Here is an 18,512-nt window from a genome sequence, read left to right on the forward strand (position 1 = left end):
TACATTGAAAATACAGTCAGGAGAGCCATTTATTTGCAAAACAAGAAGCTATGAACATTACACACAGAGCTAGTATGTTACTTCCAGTGCAGTCTGCCAATTCTTGCTGCTTCTTGATAAGGCAAAATGGAAAGGGAGGAGCCAACAGTGGCAAACATAAATTACACACAGAAATCTAACAGGATTATTCAAAATTACATGCCAGTTTGTATCCAGACAAAATACCGTAAAAGGCACATGATGAGCAGTCCAGTTACTAAAGACAAGATACTAATATGTGAGTGAAAAACAGCTTCCAGGGGACAGAGTAACACAGTGGCTATCGGGTTAGCAAACTGTTCTAATCTGGGTGAACTCCTTGAGGGTCCTGCTCAAAGTCCAGTGAAATCAATAAAAGATTTATTGATTTTAAGTGATTATGCCTCAGGCCCTAATTTCATGAGCTATATGTTACCAACTATCTTTAATCCAGTTACTTACACTCAAAGTAAATCTTTGCAAAAAATATTCTTCAGTGCTGACAGATATTTACTCTTCACAAAAGTGCTGAATCTTTTCCTAAAGGAATTACAAGTGACTGGCTCCTTCCAGATGGTCTGTCTGCATCCACTTGGACTCACTCATATTTGTCTTTCTCCAAAATACTTACCAGAACCTGTCAACTGCGAAGGAAAATCATTTGAACTCCAAGGCCAATATTTTTTCATAATCCAACACACAGCCTAATCATAAAATATAGTGTTTCTAATATCTTACATACTTTACAGTTGCTGACACCTTAAAACATTTCTTAATTTAATCTTACACATATTTGACTTTATCGAGAGACTTAAAAAAATATATTAAAAGGCTGCAAGTGTTGGGTTCACTTATTAAAGGAAATACATGAAAGAGGTAGAAGATTCAGAAACACCATAGATGTTCCCATCACAATAATATCTAATTGATTACACGGCTATTGGGCAAGGTATTCAACTGCACCACGGAGGATCTGGTGTTTTATTCTGCAATGGTACTACCTGTAGCTAATGATTAGTCAATTTTTGAAAGCTGGAGACTTATAAACTGATTGAATATAGTCCTGTTTCTTACTGACTGAACATTCTCAATCAAAAGACATTTGTTTTAGAACAACCTTTAGAAGTCTCAGGTGTTAGAAATCTAACCATCCACTTATACACAAGATTAACATCTCCACGGTAAAGGGTTTGTTTTCACCCACCCCAGTTTTTGAGGCTAAACTCACTTGTACTCAGCTCAATGCCCCAAAAACATTGTCAAGGGGGCTTCAAGGGCAGCAAGCATAGCATTCAAGCACATGTAAAGGTGATTCCAGTAACAAATACAAATTAAAAGACAGCAATGAAACTGGCCACTTGCCCAGCACTGTTATCTAGTGCAGTGAAATTGTTACGCTTCTTAAAAGCTACACCTTGCCATAAAACAGTGTCTGAAATGCTCTATCAAAAATACGCAGCAGCTCTCACCAGATGAACTTCACATCACCACATCCCGAATTGACTACTCGAAAGTATTCCCAAATGTCCAGTGAGTTTGGACTGCACATTACTTAAAGACGCTGTTGTCTGCCTGAATTAATTCCCGATTACTCCTGTGAGAGGATACACTGGTCATCTCACTGAACAACGTATTTTGGCTGGTTCTTCTTACGATGATTTGAGACAAAGTGCTGCTGTACTGGTTTCTGCAGTCTACCATATAACGGAGATTGTCAAGACAGTATAAGATACTGAAAAGATAGTCTAGATTTTGGTCAAACACCAGTTTCTGAGTGACACAGCTTTACAGTACTGTACGTTCTGTACTTCCAAAGTTGTCTGCTCAATATTAGAAAATTTGAAGTGCGATGATGTTAGTCATGACTGTTTCTTTAGGCATTTGGCAAAATACACTTATGTATAACAGCTACTTTTGACATTATCAAATGTTTACATATATACAATCTGTATACTGAGATTATAAACACATAAGGTAAAAAAAAAAAAAAAGATATAATCCTTGTTTGTTTGACATCTGTGTCAAATTGCTGCCTTTCAAAGCTTGAAATCCTGTCACAAAAATCCTATATGTCTTATTCCTGCATGCTAATTTCTACTACAGTATGTTGTTTATCCCTTACATGTGGAAAGTAAAGAACACAAGGTTCATGCATACGGCATACGAGTTTACATGGGCTGGGCTCTCCAGGGGGCACGTTCCCAGTTCCACTCTGGTGCGACTCAGCACTGTATTAAATCAGAGAAAAACCTCTCTTACGCGAGACTGGCAAACAGACCACAGGGGGATAAGTGTATCTGTCGTCACGCGGAATAGCCTTGTCACGTCCGGGCTAATTATCCGCTGTTAATTGTGACCATTTGGTTGTTCATCAAATCCATAAAACACTAGTCAACAAAAAAAAAAATTTAAAAAAGGCTGCTTTTTCCCTTCCAGATAGGAGGCCGTTCTCCCTGTGACCACGGGCATCTCTGTTGATCTTTTGAATTCTCTGAAGAGAAGATGAATGTGCAATGACTCAGTGATGCTGAGTTCCTATAAAATCCAAAGTAAACAGTTCTGATGTCACCCCAGGAAAACAGTGCAGCTAAATGGATGTCTCCCATAGCTGGAGAAGAGAAAAAGGAAAACAAACAGACACTGAACACCAAGATAAAACAGGCTGTTACTCAAACAGTGTGAGGAGCTTGTTCAGGGAACTGCATCTACATCACTTGGGTCACCAAGGCCACTCTCTTAGTCTGGTGGGTTCAGACCACAAAGTCAGCAGCCTCAAGCATGTCAGCATGACTTACAGTCGGCACAGTAAACATCCAGGGTTGGGAGTGTGGAGAATTTGAAAGAAAAATGTCAATGTAGCATCAACTTGCTATTAGTCAGCTTTTACCTTACAGTTATGCTAACTAATATTTGTGTAATTTCCAAATCTTTTCTGCCTAACTCTGCCTAGCACAGCACAAATTTCTACTGTGGGCTTGAGCCTGTGCCAAAGCATTTCCAGAGCTGAGAAACGTCAGTGCAGCCCGTCCTCCAAGCTGCTCTGCTCCACGTGTCCCTGGGAGACCCTGTGCTGTCCCCCACACAACATTCTGGCCCAAGCAGGACGTGGGGGTCCCCCCAGCAGCACTTCACTCCTCTTTTTCTTGGAAAAAAAGGACAGAAGGCAGAAATGGGAATCACATCTGCACCAGAGACATGAACTAAAGCTATCACTAGTAAAACTCCTAATGTAAAATTCAGAGTTTTTTTGCTTTTTCAAACACCTGCTATGTCTGAATTGACACAAAGGAAGCAATGGGCTAATGCTGCCTTTCGGCAGCACCTGGAAATCTCTCCTGCAGTGCAGCATCACCATCCACAGCATGTTCCAGCAGCTCCTGCTCATGCTGGGGGGCCAGGGGGCCTCAAGGCACTAGGCAGCAAAGTCCCTGCAGGTCTGCAAGGGCTTGATACAAGCCTTCCACATCTTCCTTAACTGCAATGTAGTTACCTCTCCATGAGGCTGGAGAGCAGCTAAGCCTCAGCCCACATGAGAGCTGCTGGCTGCCTCAGCCCCAGGGAAGGGGTGAGGGAGGAGAGACAGAAGCATCGCCTGCTCCAGGGCTGCCCCAGGCATGCTCCCAGCTTGGAATAAAATAAGTAGTGAAATCCGGGCTCCAGGGCAGGTTTAAGAGCAACCTGAACAGATATCTGTAAACACAGCAACCAAGATTCCCCTAAGTGCTGCCAGAGGTGCAGCCTTCAGCAGCTTCTGGAGTTCAGGGTACGAAGCAAACGCCGCTGCTGCTCACACTGTTGGTCAAAGATGCTGATCGGCCATGTTGTCCTTTTGAAAAACTACCAGTAAATCAAGTCACTGACAAAACGCAGAAGAGGAACACGTACCCTGGCACTTTGCCTGTTGGCTTTTTTCTCCTCGTCCGGAAGTGGTGGCATCGGGTAAGGGTATTTTCTGCTGGAAGCAATAGATCCAGTGGATGAAGATGGAGACTTTGCAGGAGAGAGTGTCCTGAGATGTTGAAACACACAAAATAAATGTGATGTCTTCAGGTCCCAACACTGCAACAGCAACTGCCATTACTCTGAAGCTTGGTTCAGAACCAAGTATACAGCTTATTATTAGCTCAACGTTTCAGGGATAAAGTTGTTTGATCAGTAGTCTAATAATTTCATGATATGAATAAAAGTATTTATAGCTTTCAGGAACACTGGAAGAAAAAAAAATCCTACTTCTTATTAGAATTGTATTGCATAACAGAAATTATTTCTTAAACTGTTTTATATGGTACTGTAATTAATAATTATCAAATTAACAAACCAAATGTGCAGTTGAATAAATACAGAACTATAAGATAGATGTGGCATTATGAAGCCTACATAGAAACAGTGATTGTATAAATACAAGCTGCCAGTGACTAAATGGCAATTATCAGTGTCTTTATGTGTATCTTGCACACCTCCTATATTGATACAAACATAACAAATAAATCTACTATTTTATAACACATTAATTTACACAAATGCATGCACTTGGAGGCCAAACTGTTAGTTGTGAAGTAACAAAGGCATATACAAAGTGCTAATAACAAATTATTAGACATGCAAGCATCATACAGTGCATATTGTTCCAGCCAAAGAAAGAGTCTGATGAGAATATACAAAAATGGACTGATTAGTCAATGGCAATCAGCATTTCTGTACAAGGTGAGTAGAGTAAGCAGGAGCAAGTAAATGTTTGTATCACATGAAAGGCATTATTTTCACGTCAATAAGGCAACAGCACATTATTGACTGAAATTTTATACCCAAGAAAAACTCTCTTATGCTTCTGGTTTTAGATTCTGTACTTTTCCCACTTGAGAGGTTTCCTATCACGCTCTAAACCTGGGCAGAATAAAAAGGGGGAAAAAAGCCTCAAAGTAGAAAAATTGAGCTACCCTGGCTTTCTTGTTCTGTTTTGCAGACGGAGGGCATTTTTCAAAGGAGGCCTCCCATTTCTGAAGGCACATCAGCCAGACCCTCCCTGAGCACTGCTGCCTACTGTCTTCTGAACGTAAGGTGTCCCTGAAGACAGAAGGTCACCCTGTTTCTACAGACAGGTCCTCCAAGCCCCTCATGCACAGCAGGGGCTGCGTGTTGTGCAGACACACTGATGAACCCCATCACTGATACCAAAGAGCCACAGGAACTGCCCCTGGTCCCACATCCCTGGCTCTGGGATTTGCACAATCACGTCCTTTCATCTAGAGAGGATTACAGACAAGGTGGTCTTATGTGTACGGCATTGTTTTGTATCTCTAAGTGAAATTCATTTACCTTTAGATAATCTTTTGGTTTGGACTATTGCATCATTTTGTCGTGTCTTCAGCTCTCTACAACAGCACAGTCTCTTGTCTCCCATACAATGACTGATGGTAGCCACGAGCAACAAGGTGTCAATAGAAATTACACGGTGGCAGCTCTCCAATCTGGTTCACGATGATCTAATGCCTCATGTTATACCCTCTAAGTTCAACAGCCCTTAGAAGATTTAGGTTGGTACAACTGTCCAAACACTGAAGGATATACCTTCAGCACCTGCACTTGGATCACCCTTTAAGATGAACTGGACATACATGAACATTTTCAGGAAGAAAATTTTAAACAGCTACTACAGTATAAAACAAAGCGTTCACATGTCCAGCATCACAGATCTGGGCACCAAACCACACGTGCAACAAAAGAGGTGGTTTTTTGTTTTTTCTTTTTTAAATCCAGGGAAACGTTTTGATCAGTGTCCTGCCATTGACAGAATGACAGAATGTCATGTTCACGACCTGTATGAGTCCTCTCATCTGTGCCCACACCTGGGCTGGTAAAGAACACTAATAAACTATTAGTGGATCCAGAATTAAAACAAAACAAAAGGACAGGAGCAAGGGGGGAAGATAAAGAAAGCAGATTTTACATATTATTAGCAATCCAATTATTCACAATTCCTGGCCCACAGCTGCAGGAGGATTTAAAAACTTCATGTTTAAATTTATAATGATGCACCTGGAAATTAGAAGCAATGAACTGGGGCGTGTTAGATCTGACTTGGCAATCCCTACCAGAAAGCTGTTTATACAAGTACCACAACCAGGAGGTGGCACACAGAATTAAGGCATCTCTCATCCCTTGCACAACCAGGCATAGCATCGCCTTCTGCACACCACAGGCTCTTCCCATAGGTTATTTTAGGCACCACAAGAGAAGACCATGGTGAGAGGGGAAAGCCATGGCCAATGTATCTGTCTATCAGCCTGAGCAGGTGATCCTAGAAGCAATAACACGTGCCCCCCGCACAAGGATGGGGCATCCTGACCATTTTCCCTGCACAACAGGTCCTCGGAGCGGGATCCCTAGCTAAGCCTGTAGCCAGGTAGCTTTGCACCATAACTCAAACACAATGCTGCCTTTTCAAAAGATTTTGAAGCCCAGACCTTCAGCGTTGCCAGCTCACCTATGGCTTGCACGCCTGATGTGCACGTTGCTGCTCACCTGCACGTGCAAAGCTACAGCCAAACACACTGAGAATGCAGTTGCACACTTAAATGACCTCACCCTCCCCTCACAGGCCCTAGCCCCTTATTTCTGCTACACAAGCTCTGTGCCACTTTTTGTGATCTTTAGTGCCATCTACTGAGACTGTAAAAACATATCACTACTAACCGTATGCTCATAAATCTTAGGATGAGTCTTGTGTGAGAAGTATAGTTGTTTGAGGTGATTTTGATTACTTTTCAGGTTCTACCCTGCAATTGTCTATGTGCTGTGTATCCCAGATTTACACATACTTTAAATGAGAAAGAGCCAGACAATGACCTTTCTCATTTATGAATGGAAGAAAGACAGCATTCAGGGACACTTGCGGGTAATGCTGGGGTAAAACGTAGGCAAAACTTCGCAGTTTGGTCTCGGGTGACATTCATTTAGCTTTCACTGGGGTTTCAGTTCTCCTGCTGTCACATCCATTAGCTTTCATGCCAAATCTTGTTTGCAGCTGAGACTTATACAAAAAACTAGGAAAGCAGACTGGGTTGCGGACTGCATTCTGCTCTGTACACGCCGTGACTGTTTCAGAGTTTTACCACCAATCCCAAATAAAGCCATGCACCTCAACATACTGCAAGAATTCTCATTTCTGACCACAAAGCAAAATATAGTGGCTGCTTCATATCTGTCTTTCTGTCCTGGAAGCTGAAACTAAGAGTGTAGGGAAACCATGCTGGGATTCAGGAGAGAACGCTGTGGCGGTGGGAAGACATCCACATGCGCTCTCCTGCAGCCAGGCCCCTGCCTGCTCTGTCTTCTTGACACCTAAACAGGGACAGTGTTGGCCCACAAAAGACACTGTGAAATGTGTCACCTGGTTCACACAACTAAGCGTCTTGCAATTTCAGGTGTCATTTCAGCTGAACTCAAGGCTGAATTGTTCATAAGCTGTGCTTGGTTCTGTTTTGTAGACTGAAATAATTTCATTAAACTAACACATGGCAAAAGCATTTTAAGCCCAAATAGAGGTACCATCAGCCTAACCTGACCTTTGCTGCTGTAGGTTCAGCTCTTTAAAGGACGTCATCAGCCTAAATTATCCTACATTAGGAAGTCGGGATCTTCTAAAAACACTGATGTGGCTAAACATTTTAACATTTTCAATGTGGTTTATTTTAAAAACAACAGATGTGTGCAAGTTTCCTCAGAGAGTACAGCAGCAGAGGGGAGGCTCAGCTCATGGCGGGCTGCAGAAAAGGTGAAGGCTGTGGCTTAAGCCATCCCAGTTAATCACCGCACAGCAATGCCCAGAAGCAGGCACTCACACGCGTTTTCACTAACTCTTGACGTGAAAACCTGATCTTACTGATGTAAACAGGTATTTTTTTTCATTGGCTGCCAACAAGGACAATATTTTACTTTGGTTGCAATGGAGAAAACTTCTTTAGGCACAGTCTAAGGCTGCCTCAGCGAGAGCAGGGAGCTAGCTCTGGCCTCAGCTGGATGCTCACGAAGGAGAGAGATGGACCCCACAGAGCAGGAGAGTCGACTCTGGCTGATGATCAGCTGAGGAGGAGCTGAGTAGGAACTGAGGAAGAAAGCAGAACACCCAAGCACAGAAAAAAACATGCTCTCCATGCTCCTTGCCAATGCCTTTCTGATATGGGATAGCCATTTTCCCTCTGGGAATGCATCCTGGGTCTCCATCTAAAAAAACTGTCTTCTTTTGAAACTATTTTTATACTTAAGACAACTCCTATAGAATCTAAGTTACTGTAAATATTTGCATTAAATCATACGTAGGCAGCTCAGTGCTTCAGAAGGTGCCTTCTAGTCTTTTTTTGTCTATAATTATCTACAGAAATGCCACATTTTGGAATACTAACAGCATATTTTCTGATACCATCATGGTTCCTGAGTTTTTCAAGATTCAGTGAGAATTTTGAGTAATCCTTAACCATATTTCGTGAGGTCAGTCTGTGCAGTAGTCAATGTAATTGGCAGTAACAAAACTAAGTAGCAGTATTACACTGGTAAAACAGTGTGCCTTGCAGCAAAGCCAAAATCAGGGAAAGGTTTCCTGCCTGGATTTGTTGCTGGGGTTATGCAGCTATGGCCTGGCACGTAAAATTAAAATCTAGCCTAGACTTTGAGCAGTTTTTCCTTTAAAAATCTTATTTTCTTACAGAAGGGAATCCCACAGCTGGGAGCTTCCTGGCACCAGAGACACCAGCTACTATTATTGTTATCATCATCGTTAATAAAAAGTAATTATATAGAAATACCCACTGGACTTGTAGACTAGGAAAAAAAAATAATAACTAGGATATCAAGTGCCAGGGAGACAATTTTTTATTTATACACGGGTTTTTTAAGCTGATGGATCAAGTCTTTGTGGTGACTAATATCGCTATTTTCTGAAAATCTGCAGTGTTCCTAATAATTGTAGGAAGCATTTTTGTCTTTTTTCCTGATTTTACTTCAACTCTACCTGTAACAGCAACAGCCATCAACACATTATTCCTAAAACTACAGGGAGACAAGCAAAACAGCAGTGTTACTTTCAGGACATCTTTAAAAGAAAAGAGAAATCAAAGATGATTTGCAACAAAAAATACTATTCAGCTAATTATCTGGTGTAAATGTCTTATCCTAGGCTATGATTCCTAAAATGTAGCATCAGCTGGACAGTCTAACTTCAGCTTGACTTTCTGGTTTACCAAACAAGATTTGTTTTCTTTAGTTCATCAATCACTTCAGAGGCTCAACACCCAACCATATGACGTTCAGACACAAAGTTCTTAGGAACAATGTTTTCCAGTCTGTGCCAGATTAACTAAAATTGCATCTGAGTTTTGGGGAAAAACTGTTCAGTTCAATCTCTTAAAGCCCATAGGAACTCATCCCATTAGCAGATTTGATCCTATGTCTTCTATAACGTGCCTGTAGAATACTTCCCTATGGTTATCTCAATTAATTAGGACATACAAGTTTCTAAATTTATTCTAGACTCTCATTTGTAAAGCTACCGCTGCAGGCAGTCATTAGTATGCTTCTATGGTGTAAAATTTTTAATTTATGTTTCATCTCTGCTGATATACAGCCCTTAAAACTCACATGGGTCAGTTTAATCCTCAGTTACATGCAAAAAATGCTTGGTTTATCTCAAATACAATTAGAAATGTGACTCATTCAGTGCAATAGTTGAAAGTCCCCAGGGGCAGGGTACGTTCCCATCAATTTAATCTAGTTATTACAGCAAGATATATCAATTTTAAAAGAAGAAAACCAAATTAAAAGTATCCACACAGGAATTTAAACCTGTTTAACTAAACCATTTAAAATAACATATTTTAAACTAGTGCTACCTTTGCATTCCATCAATGTCTTTGTTTATCACAACCACAGGACTTCTGACACAAACAGCATGAAAGGCACCTATGGGGTTGGGTTATGGTGAGTGACCGATGGTCTTGCCTGAACAACAAAGGTCCAGAGGGTACTTTTAGGAAAAGGTTTGCTAATAAAAACACACCTCATTTCTAGTCCAAGTTCACCTAATTTCACCTTCCAGTGACTTTTGGTCATTATCAGTCCCAGTTTGCTCGGCTCAAGGGCTTCCCACAAAGATTCTGCTCCATAGGCAGCTCTGGATTTTATGGTTAAGGACTTTGCTGCTCCATTAAACTGAACAGCTTGAGGCTCTGCAGTCCCTTCTAAGGTTTCTGAGGGCTTAAATCTCCTTAGTTCTTGAACATGCTTGTGGAACTGTGGACACCAGAACTGGAACCTGTATCCCAATGCTATAACCAGCAATGGCAAAATTACCGGATTCACAAGTCACCCAGTCTGAATGTCCAAGTACCAACACTGAGACCTGGCTGATACCGGCTGCCAAAATCACAGCATCCTCCCACAAGCCTTGGATTCTCATGTCATGGATTTTCACTCCTTGTTCAGGACCAAGATCAGGACTGACAGGTTTAAATTTACCTCATTTGTCCTATTTGCCCATTAGAAAGGCTTTCTGCAACTTACTATGTGATTTAAGAGTTTCTGAAAACAAACACCAATAACTTTAAAAAGTGACAATTTTATGGTCTTTTCAGACTTTGGGGCATCTTTAGTTCTAAAAATGACTGAATTCCCACTATGCTATTTAATATCTGCCAGTGTTACTACTGGAATAGAAATTTTCCATTAGCATCTCGTGATACAGCTCCATCTTCTTGTTTTTCCAAATGCACACTGGACACATTTAGTGAATGTTTCTGCCATTTTGCACTACTATTAAGTCTACCTGTGTAGCAAAATTATTGTTAGGATTCTATTTACTCATTCTTATCATCCTTCACTGTTTTGGCTAAAGATTTTGCTTTGTATTCTTTTTCTTTGTGTTTCTATAATTCTTGTTTCAGTTTCATTTTTGATGATGACTTACAGCTTCATGGATTTCTTTCATGTTGTATATTATTTGTGATAAATCGTCTTTCCTTTTTTCCTATGCTGGCTGATTTTTCCAGCTGATGCAAACATCTGTCTCAGCTGTGGGACTGTGTCTTTTGGGAATCTACTCAAATGTTCTCAGTCTCTTGATTCAGACACAACAGGGAGGCCACCCTCATGCATGCTGCTTCTCTTCAACTTGGAATGTATCAAATAATACATACTTTCCCCTTTCAAATACAAGTGATATTTTTGGTTGCAGGCTACACTCACTTGTAACAGATACATTAGTAGTTTGATAAATAGAGCAGAGAGTATATTCTCACACATTCAGTTTTTCAATTAAAATGTATAAATTATTTCATTGTAGGCTTAGAGTAAAATACCACTACTTTTTACTTTTTATTCTTTTTTCATTTAAATTTTAGTATGCACTATATAAGACAGTGGGTAGAGTCAATGTGTTATGAAACCACTTGCTTCGGCAAATTACATTCTATTTAAGTTAATATTATTTTATTAGTGATAAATATGTCTCATGCCCATAAAACACTACTTGGCATAAAATGATGAGAAAGCTACTACAAGCTATAGATGATGGTGGGAACGCATGCACTACACACACCCTTTTCAATGGCTTCATTAAAACATTCAGAAAAATAATTGTAAATTGCACATGAAGCCAAAAACAGACATCAAAATGCAGCAAAAGAAGAGGGGCCCTCTGCACCTACAGTAACTTGTATTGTTTTATACAAGGTAGGAGTCCCAAGATATTTGTATATGCTGGAACAGCTCTTAAAAATTATACAGAATTAATTTACAAAATACCTAAAGTATGGTCCTTCAGTGTTTTTATTCACATCTTCTACCCACTTAGCTACATTATATTCTCTTTTGAACCATGGGTTTAAATACCTGCAGAAAGCAATGGAAGGAACAGAGAAAGCAGAAGAACAAGAATAGAAATCTGAGAACACACAGCACAAGCTTAGCAAGGATGTCTTCATCCCCAAAATGCAAGTGAATATGGCAAATAAATCAGTATGGATGTTGGGTGAGGACTAGGCAATGTGTACAACTGCATGAGAAAATCTGACTTGCAACAAGACTCATGTTTGATTAATCTGGAAACTCTTTGGGATACATCATTCATTTACTGTTTTAAGGGTAAAATTCACTCCTAAGCAGAAGGCCAGCATTAAGCTCATGGTTTCAACTCCTCTCGTAATCTCGGAATAAAGATGAAGGGACATTTTTACTTTTGTTCTGCAGTTTACCTGTTGAAGACACACATTTGCACCCATCTAGAATAAATTGTAAGATAATAGCTAAATAAGCACAGAATCTTGGGCTTGGCCCTTTCTCCAGGAATGAATTTCAGCCTCAGGGCTTGAACTCTTTGCCACTACAGTGGCAATTTTTACACTTATGTGCAATAGCTCTCTGATTTTTTCAATGATCATTTAATTTGGTAGGATCACAAGAAGGTTTAATGAAGGTAGGCTGCAGAGTTATCTTGCATTTTACAGAGCAATCTTGATACCAAAACCACACCTTTCAGGAAAAAGTCTGAGCTGCATACTTACATTAATTAGATGAAAACTATGCAATACACATGGCATTTAATTATCTGACAGTAATATTATCAGGGAAGAATTTTTTTTTTTTTGTAACTGGTTTCTCTTAGCCCCAAATAACAAGATTAGCACATTTCCCCCTTCTGTCTTTTTTTTTTTAAGGGCAATGTAGAAACAGGAGTCTGGTCCAATTTAAAGTCTGTTCTTGTTATACAATGGCAACAGATTAGCAATTACTTGTGATCACCACCTTTATATAACAGAGACTAGCACATTCTGAAATAGGAAACAAATCATAACCACGGAAAAAAGGAAAAGGAAATTCTTCTTTCAGTTATTTTCGATATTTCTGGGCCAGTTCTCATCACCCTTATAAATAAGTGACTCCAACCACCTCACACATGGGAACAGGCCTTGCAAGGGATTGCTCATGAGTAGAGATTGGGCCGGATCATGTTGTTGAACCCCCACCACATTTCAAACCCTGTTGATGACAAAAGCAGCAACACGTTTTCAACTTCTTTTGCTCCTTTTTTGCTCTGGAACTTCTCCTCCCCACCCCGCGCAAGCACAGCCACAGCTCTCAGAAAATACTCGCCCTCAGCCACAGGTGCTTCTAAGTAGCTTCTTCAGCTCGCTTATTTATCAGGAATTAGGAGTGCTTTATGCTTTCCAGCTTGGGTTCTTAAAGAAAGAAAATATCAAAAGTGGTAGTGCAGCAAGAGATCAACTGCAAGTGAAGCAACAGGCTGACACCTGCACCACCAGGAACCAACAAACTTCTGCTTCAGATTTAATTGCAGTGCGAGTACACATTTTCTTGTACTCACTGTAGTATTTTTGACTTGCTTTTTTTCATTTGAAATGGTCTTCTGGTAACCATGAAACACTCCCAATCTGGCTTCCTGTATTAGAAAACAAAGTGTTATGTGGTATCAGGCATGCAGTTGTCGTACAACCGTGTTGCAGCGTTTCCTGGGTCTGGTTGTATTACAGACTGTTGTTCATCACCTCAATTCATCTGCTACAGAAAGGCTGAACTTGAGTTACTGCAGACCCCTATGTGTTACCATTAGAAAGCTGTCAGGCTGATCTTCCTGGCCACATGTTCAATAGCAACGGCCAGAATCCGCATTTTCTTTGAGTGAGAAATTCCTCTTTAAAACACAGGTGTCCTTACACGTAAGCCTACAGCGAGACCAACAGCTCGATTTGGCTTGTAGCGCAGCATGCAACAAGGCAAAAGACCTGGGCTCAAGAGTACTCAGACTCCTCGGTGTGGCGAGGAGGAAGGTTAGCTAGCACTGCATCAGCAGGAGCACCTCCAAGCAGTCACAGTGCTTTGCCACAGTGAAACTATTGTATACTGAGGGAAGGGACTTTTCACGGGATAAAATGGCAGCCCAGAATGCAGGGGCAGGTGAGACTGACCTGTTATCCCGACTCCCTGTTTGGGGGTGGTCAGAACCCCCTGGGCTTATGCCTTGGGCCGGGACTTCCTGGGCGAGAGAAAGCCCAGGCTCAGATGCATGGGTTACCCTGCTGCAAAAAGACAATATATAATAGAAAGTCTAAGCCAAAGATGTTCGTATCAGTTATAACAACGAGGAAGACAAACACTTACAGGAAAAGCAGTGCAAATTAACAAAGGTCAGAATGGTTATTTGGCAAAACACATGTTTCCTGGGACTTGTTTTAACACAAGCTCCCAATTAAACTATCGGCTTATTCAGAAAAGTCTCATTAACATTCCTGGATAACTGCAATTGATTTTAATAGAAAACTTGTTTTATCAGGCCATTTCATCAAGTCTGTTTCTGAAAAAGCTGCAGAAACATTTGGCCTGTTGGCATTCCTTCTGTGTGAACTGAACCATCTGCCTTCAGTAAAGAACATAAATTTTGTCTTAAAACATCTAGAAACAATGAAAGAGATCTCAAAAGAGCTTTAGCAGTCTCCACAGAGCTACATCCTCAGCAGAAGCCTTGTTCATGTATCTGTTAGGTACAAGGGGTAGCACAAAGGCATGAGCAGTATGTTTTTCAGGAACTGCCCAATGTGCTTACAACCCTCCTGTCAGTGCTGCTCGTGAGGGCTGCAGAGCTCAAACCATGCTCAGTGCTTAAGAAATTTTGCTTAAATGATTAACAGCACAAGTCTCTATCTGGTCCATTGCTGTTTACAAAAAGAACTTGTGCATAGTACGTGCAGATACTGTAGACTCATACATAGGTCAAATACTTTTGTAGACAACTGTATTAGTGCACACCTGCTTAAAAAAAAAATGCACAAGGTATGGCACAAATGAACCCACTTTTCTAGTGATTAACTGCACTGTCTCTACTACTAACCAGAGACCAACAGTGTTACCCCTTTTTTTCAATCTCAATAAAGACCCTTCATTGGAATCCCCGGGGCCACACAGGTTTCAGAACAGATTTTAATATTCTGTATTTCCCAGAGAAGGTAAGAAGGTAAGTTTGTCTGGGAAAAGCCTCTGTGCATTCTGAGGCATGCTCAAATCATCTGGCATTGTTTTTTGCTTTCCTAAATGAGTAAATGCTGGCCACAGGTAGACCATTTTCAGTCCATTTTCTCTGCTCACAAAGGCAGTTATCTCTAACCAGAGCCACTGTCTGTCCTCAGCAATTCTCTCCATTCCCCACCAAATTGGCACAGCACGTGGGTCATTCAGTGGGAGCTGTCTCTCCAAGGGGTGACAGGCTTGCCAAGGAGACTCGGACAAGCCATGCGGTCCTGTGCAGTCCAGGATAGATCCCATCAGGAGACGGAGCATTTTCCTGCTGGGCAGGCCTCTCCCAGGAACACACACGCTGTGCTTCATCCCCACCAGGTGCTGCACAGCCCTGGGGAAGTGCAAGCGTTCCCTCCAGCACTACAGCTGCTGCTGGCAAGAGAGACCATCACAAGCAGCAAGAAGGGAAGCAGAGAATTAGGTGGAAATTCAGGGGCACCTTTAAAAGAGAAAAAATATTTCCAGCTCACACTGTCTACCCACTTATTTAGTGCTCCAAAGTTCTCAGAGCAAATGCATAATAAATCAGCTGAGTGGCACAGAGGAAAAAATATGCCCATTGTTGTGTTGTTTGGGGTTCTTTTTACTGAAAATAACACTCTTCCCATCCAGTTACATTCACTCTACGCTAAAGACAGCTGATCTGGTTTCGTTCTTTATGGACCAATTCAGGCCCAGTGTACACCTTTGCTGAATGATAGAATAATGGTATAATTAATTTAATCTTTTTTTTTTAACAAATTCTGTTCAAGAAATATAATTGGAAAATGAAAGTAAGCACAGGACAAGTTTCTAAAGACGAATGTGCAATCTCATTTGTATTCTTGGAAGACTGGTCAGACTAATTTTGCTTTTATCAAACTGTCTCATGCAAGGACAAAAGAAAATGAGTAAAATAACATTTCAGTGTTTATCAGCATAAATACCAAGAGTACAGGGGCACTTGACAGATTAACTCCTCCAAGGGATGTAGGGCTTTCTGATTCCGTGTTGCCATTTTGACCGTGCAATAATTGCAATGTGCATCAAGCTATTATTTCTGCAACTTGTAACAAAAGGTCTTCTTTATGAACCTTTCTGAGCCTACTCACCTCAAGACAGTGCACTGCAGGTGGAAGAAAACTTTCAGAACAAACTCAAAATCCCCAAACCGAAGAAAGCAGGGCCCAGAGAGGAGTTAGCATTATTAGTTTCCAGCAGGGTTGGTATCAAGCCCATTTGCCCATAGAGGTGCAAAGTTAGTACTAATGATATGGGGGAAAGGCACTGTCATTGTCACCATGGTCAAAGAAGGGGCCATTCCCATGTGCCCTAAGTGATGTAAGAGCAGGCCAGTGCTTGACAGGTCAGAGATTATGTTTCCAGCCATTCACCATTCACAAAAGGAGTCTGAACTAGCAGGCTTAAGAACGTAAGAAGGCTCTTCCCCTATGGGGAGCACTGCATATGAGCTCTTCAGTAACTGTAGCCAATACATCAATAAAAAAAACAACTCTAAGCCATACTGGAAAGGTCTGGGGATCAGTTGCTTGTTAAGGACTCTCATTACCCATTTATTGCAGGGCTTACTCAAAAATGGTTGTTTCAGGCTTACAACAATAAACTTCAGGGTACTCTCAAACCCTTCCTAAAACCTCCATGCAGGTATGCAGAGATAACAAATCTCTAACTCTGCAATGGCCCAACCCAAGGCAAAGAGAAGGGTAGGAACTGGGTTATCAGAAATTCAGTATTGAACCAGGATACACTCAGCAATGGCAGTTTACTGTAGACAAAAGCCTGCAGTGATGGTGCAGGCTGCCACCATCATTGGGAATTGCTATGGAAACGACTGTGAGGAAGCCTACATAAAAAAGAGAATTGATAGTTAATTTTAAAGAATACATAAAAAAGGTTGAAATACATCAGCCAAACCATTTACCAGATTATCAGTCAGCAATCAGAATGAGCCACAGAGCAAAAATGCAGCTATCTACTTTTCAGTATTCTTAATCTCCATCTACAAAACACAATTATGAACATTTTTCTTTTTGGCTTTGCTTTTATAAGTTCAGACTTACTCAGTTGAATTAGACCGTGGCCTAAATCTTTTGCCTCTGACTTTCTTTCTGTTTCCTCCTATATTACCTGAAAGAAATCAAAGGATAAAGACAGAAGGTAAAACAACTTGAAACTCACCTGTGTCCCATGCCAAACTGTATATTCATTTTGCATCCTAGCAAAAGAGTCGTTGCCTCATTAGCTCTAACCATTTAAAAGTCACAGGTCGGTCCCTCTTGATTTACACCAGATCAGCTAAACTTGACATTTTGGTGATCTTGCTCTACTTTTTGCTGCAACTGTGCAGAGCAGAAACTCCTTCATTTCAGCTTTCATTTGAGAAAATTGCTACATTTCAAGAAAAACACTAAACACTGCCTTATATTATAAAACAACAGAAGCTGGCATGAGTGAACAGACTTATTTTTCATGTTAGCTCACACTGCAGGAATGGGAGAAATTAAATGCCATTTCTATGTGACAAAGCATTGTGCAAAAAAAGGTACTTGCGTAGGTGCTGCTAAATACCCCTTCCAGGTTAATGACAATTAACACTATTTTAAGTAGCCACTCTGCTGTCCTATGATAGGCTAAACTTTCAGCAGCACAGCAATGGCCCAGAGGTTGGTTTCCACTGTGGCCAGCACAGAGGTTCCCACTTACCTTGCCAAGAATTACTTCTAGGCCTCCCATTTTCACAAATGTCTGAAATATGTTTTGTGTCTGGGATCCTTTCACTCCAGGAATGAGATAATCCATTTGACCTGGAATAGGAGGACTCAGATGTGGTTATTGTTAAGGGTATTGTCTCACGTCAGCATTAGCTCAGTGGTTCAGAGAGTCACATTCCCGAGGCCAGTGACATAACACCACCTAAGGTCTGTCTGCACTAGCAGAGCATCCAGGATTTGGGGTTAAACCCCAGTTACACCTCAGAGCTGTCCCTGCAGCGGTCTGGTGTGCCCACGTTCAAGAGCCAGGCTCCAGTACTGCTTTCTCACATGTCTGCTGTGGAAAACACAAACACCAGTGCACACCAGATTTTCTCTGAATTTGCAACTCTGCCCCAGTTCTTAGCTGCAAGATGCTCTTCCAACTGTGCTCATCTTGAGGTTTTTTAATCTCACAGTCAAGCACACCCCGCCTGCAGGCTGCCCACTCCCTCCTCATGCTGCTGCAGGGAAGCCAGGGCTGCTTCCCTCACCCCACTGCCACCAGCCTCAAGGGCCCGGGGCCTGTGACAAGCATCCTCCCACCCACAGCTGGTAGCTGCAGTGGAGGGGTAACTCTGCCTCACTTTTGCCAATTTTTAATTTTTTTTTTATTTTGTCAGCCAGTCACTGCAGTATATATTTCTAATGCTAAACTCAAAGCCG

At 41.2% G+C, this 18,512-nt stretch overlaps 1 protein-coding gene across 11 annotated transcripts in view; it reads right to left on the reverse strand.

Moving 5' to 3' along the window:
- ADAM22 (ADAM metallopeptidase domain 22) overlaps positions 1-18,512 on the reverse strand; it is a 128,528-nt gene continuing 110,016 nt past the window's right edge. For 3 of the 11 annotated variants that reach the window (XM_071805159.1, XM_065831145.2, XM_071805155.1), the window contains 6 exons: positions 17,800-17,900; positions 17,157-17,223; positions 13,992-14,102; positions 11,812-11,898; positions 3,904-4,027; positions 1-2,626 (listed from right to left, as the gene is read on the reverse strand). In XM_071805159.1, coding sequence (XP_071661260.1) covers positions 2,606-2,626; positions 3,904-4,027; positions 11,812-11,898; positions 13,992-14,102; positions 17,157-17,223; positions 17,800-17,900 — 511 coding nt within the window. In that variant the 3' untranslated portion in view covers positions 1-2,605. The remainder of the gene's footprint in view (positions 2,627-3,903; positions 4,028-11,811; positions 11,899-13,991; positions 14,103-17,156; positions 17,224-17,799; positions 17,901-18,512) is intronic. The other 8 variants (XM_071805160.1, XM_071805158.1, XM_071805156.1 and 5 more) reach the window with 3 other exon arrangements.

The sequence above is a fragment of the Patagioenas fasciata genome, chromosome 2 (assembly GCF_037038585.1).
Source record: "Patagioenas fasciata isolate bPatFas1 chromosome 2, bPatFas1.hap1, whole genome shotgun sequence".
Taxonomy (NCBI): Eukaryota; Metazoa; Chordata; class Aves; order Columbiformes; family Columbidae; genus Patagioenas; species Patagioenas fasciata.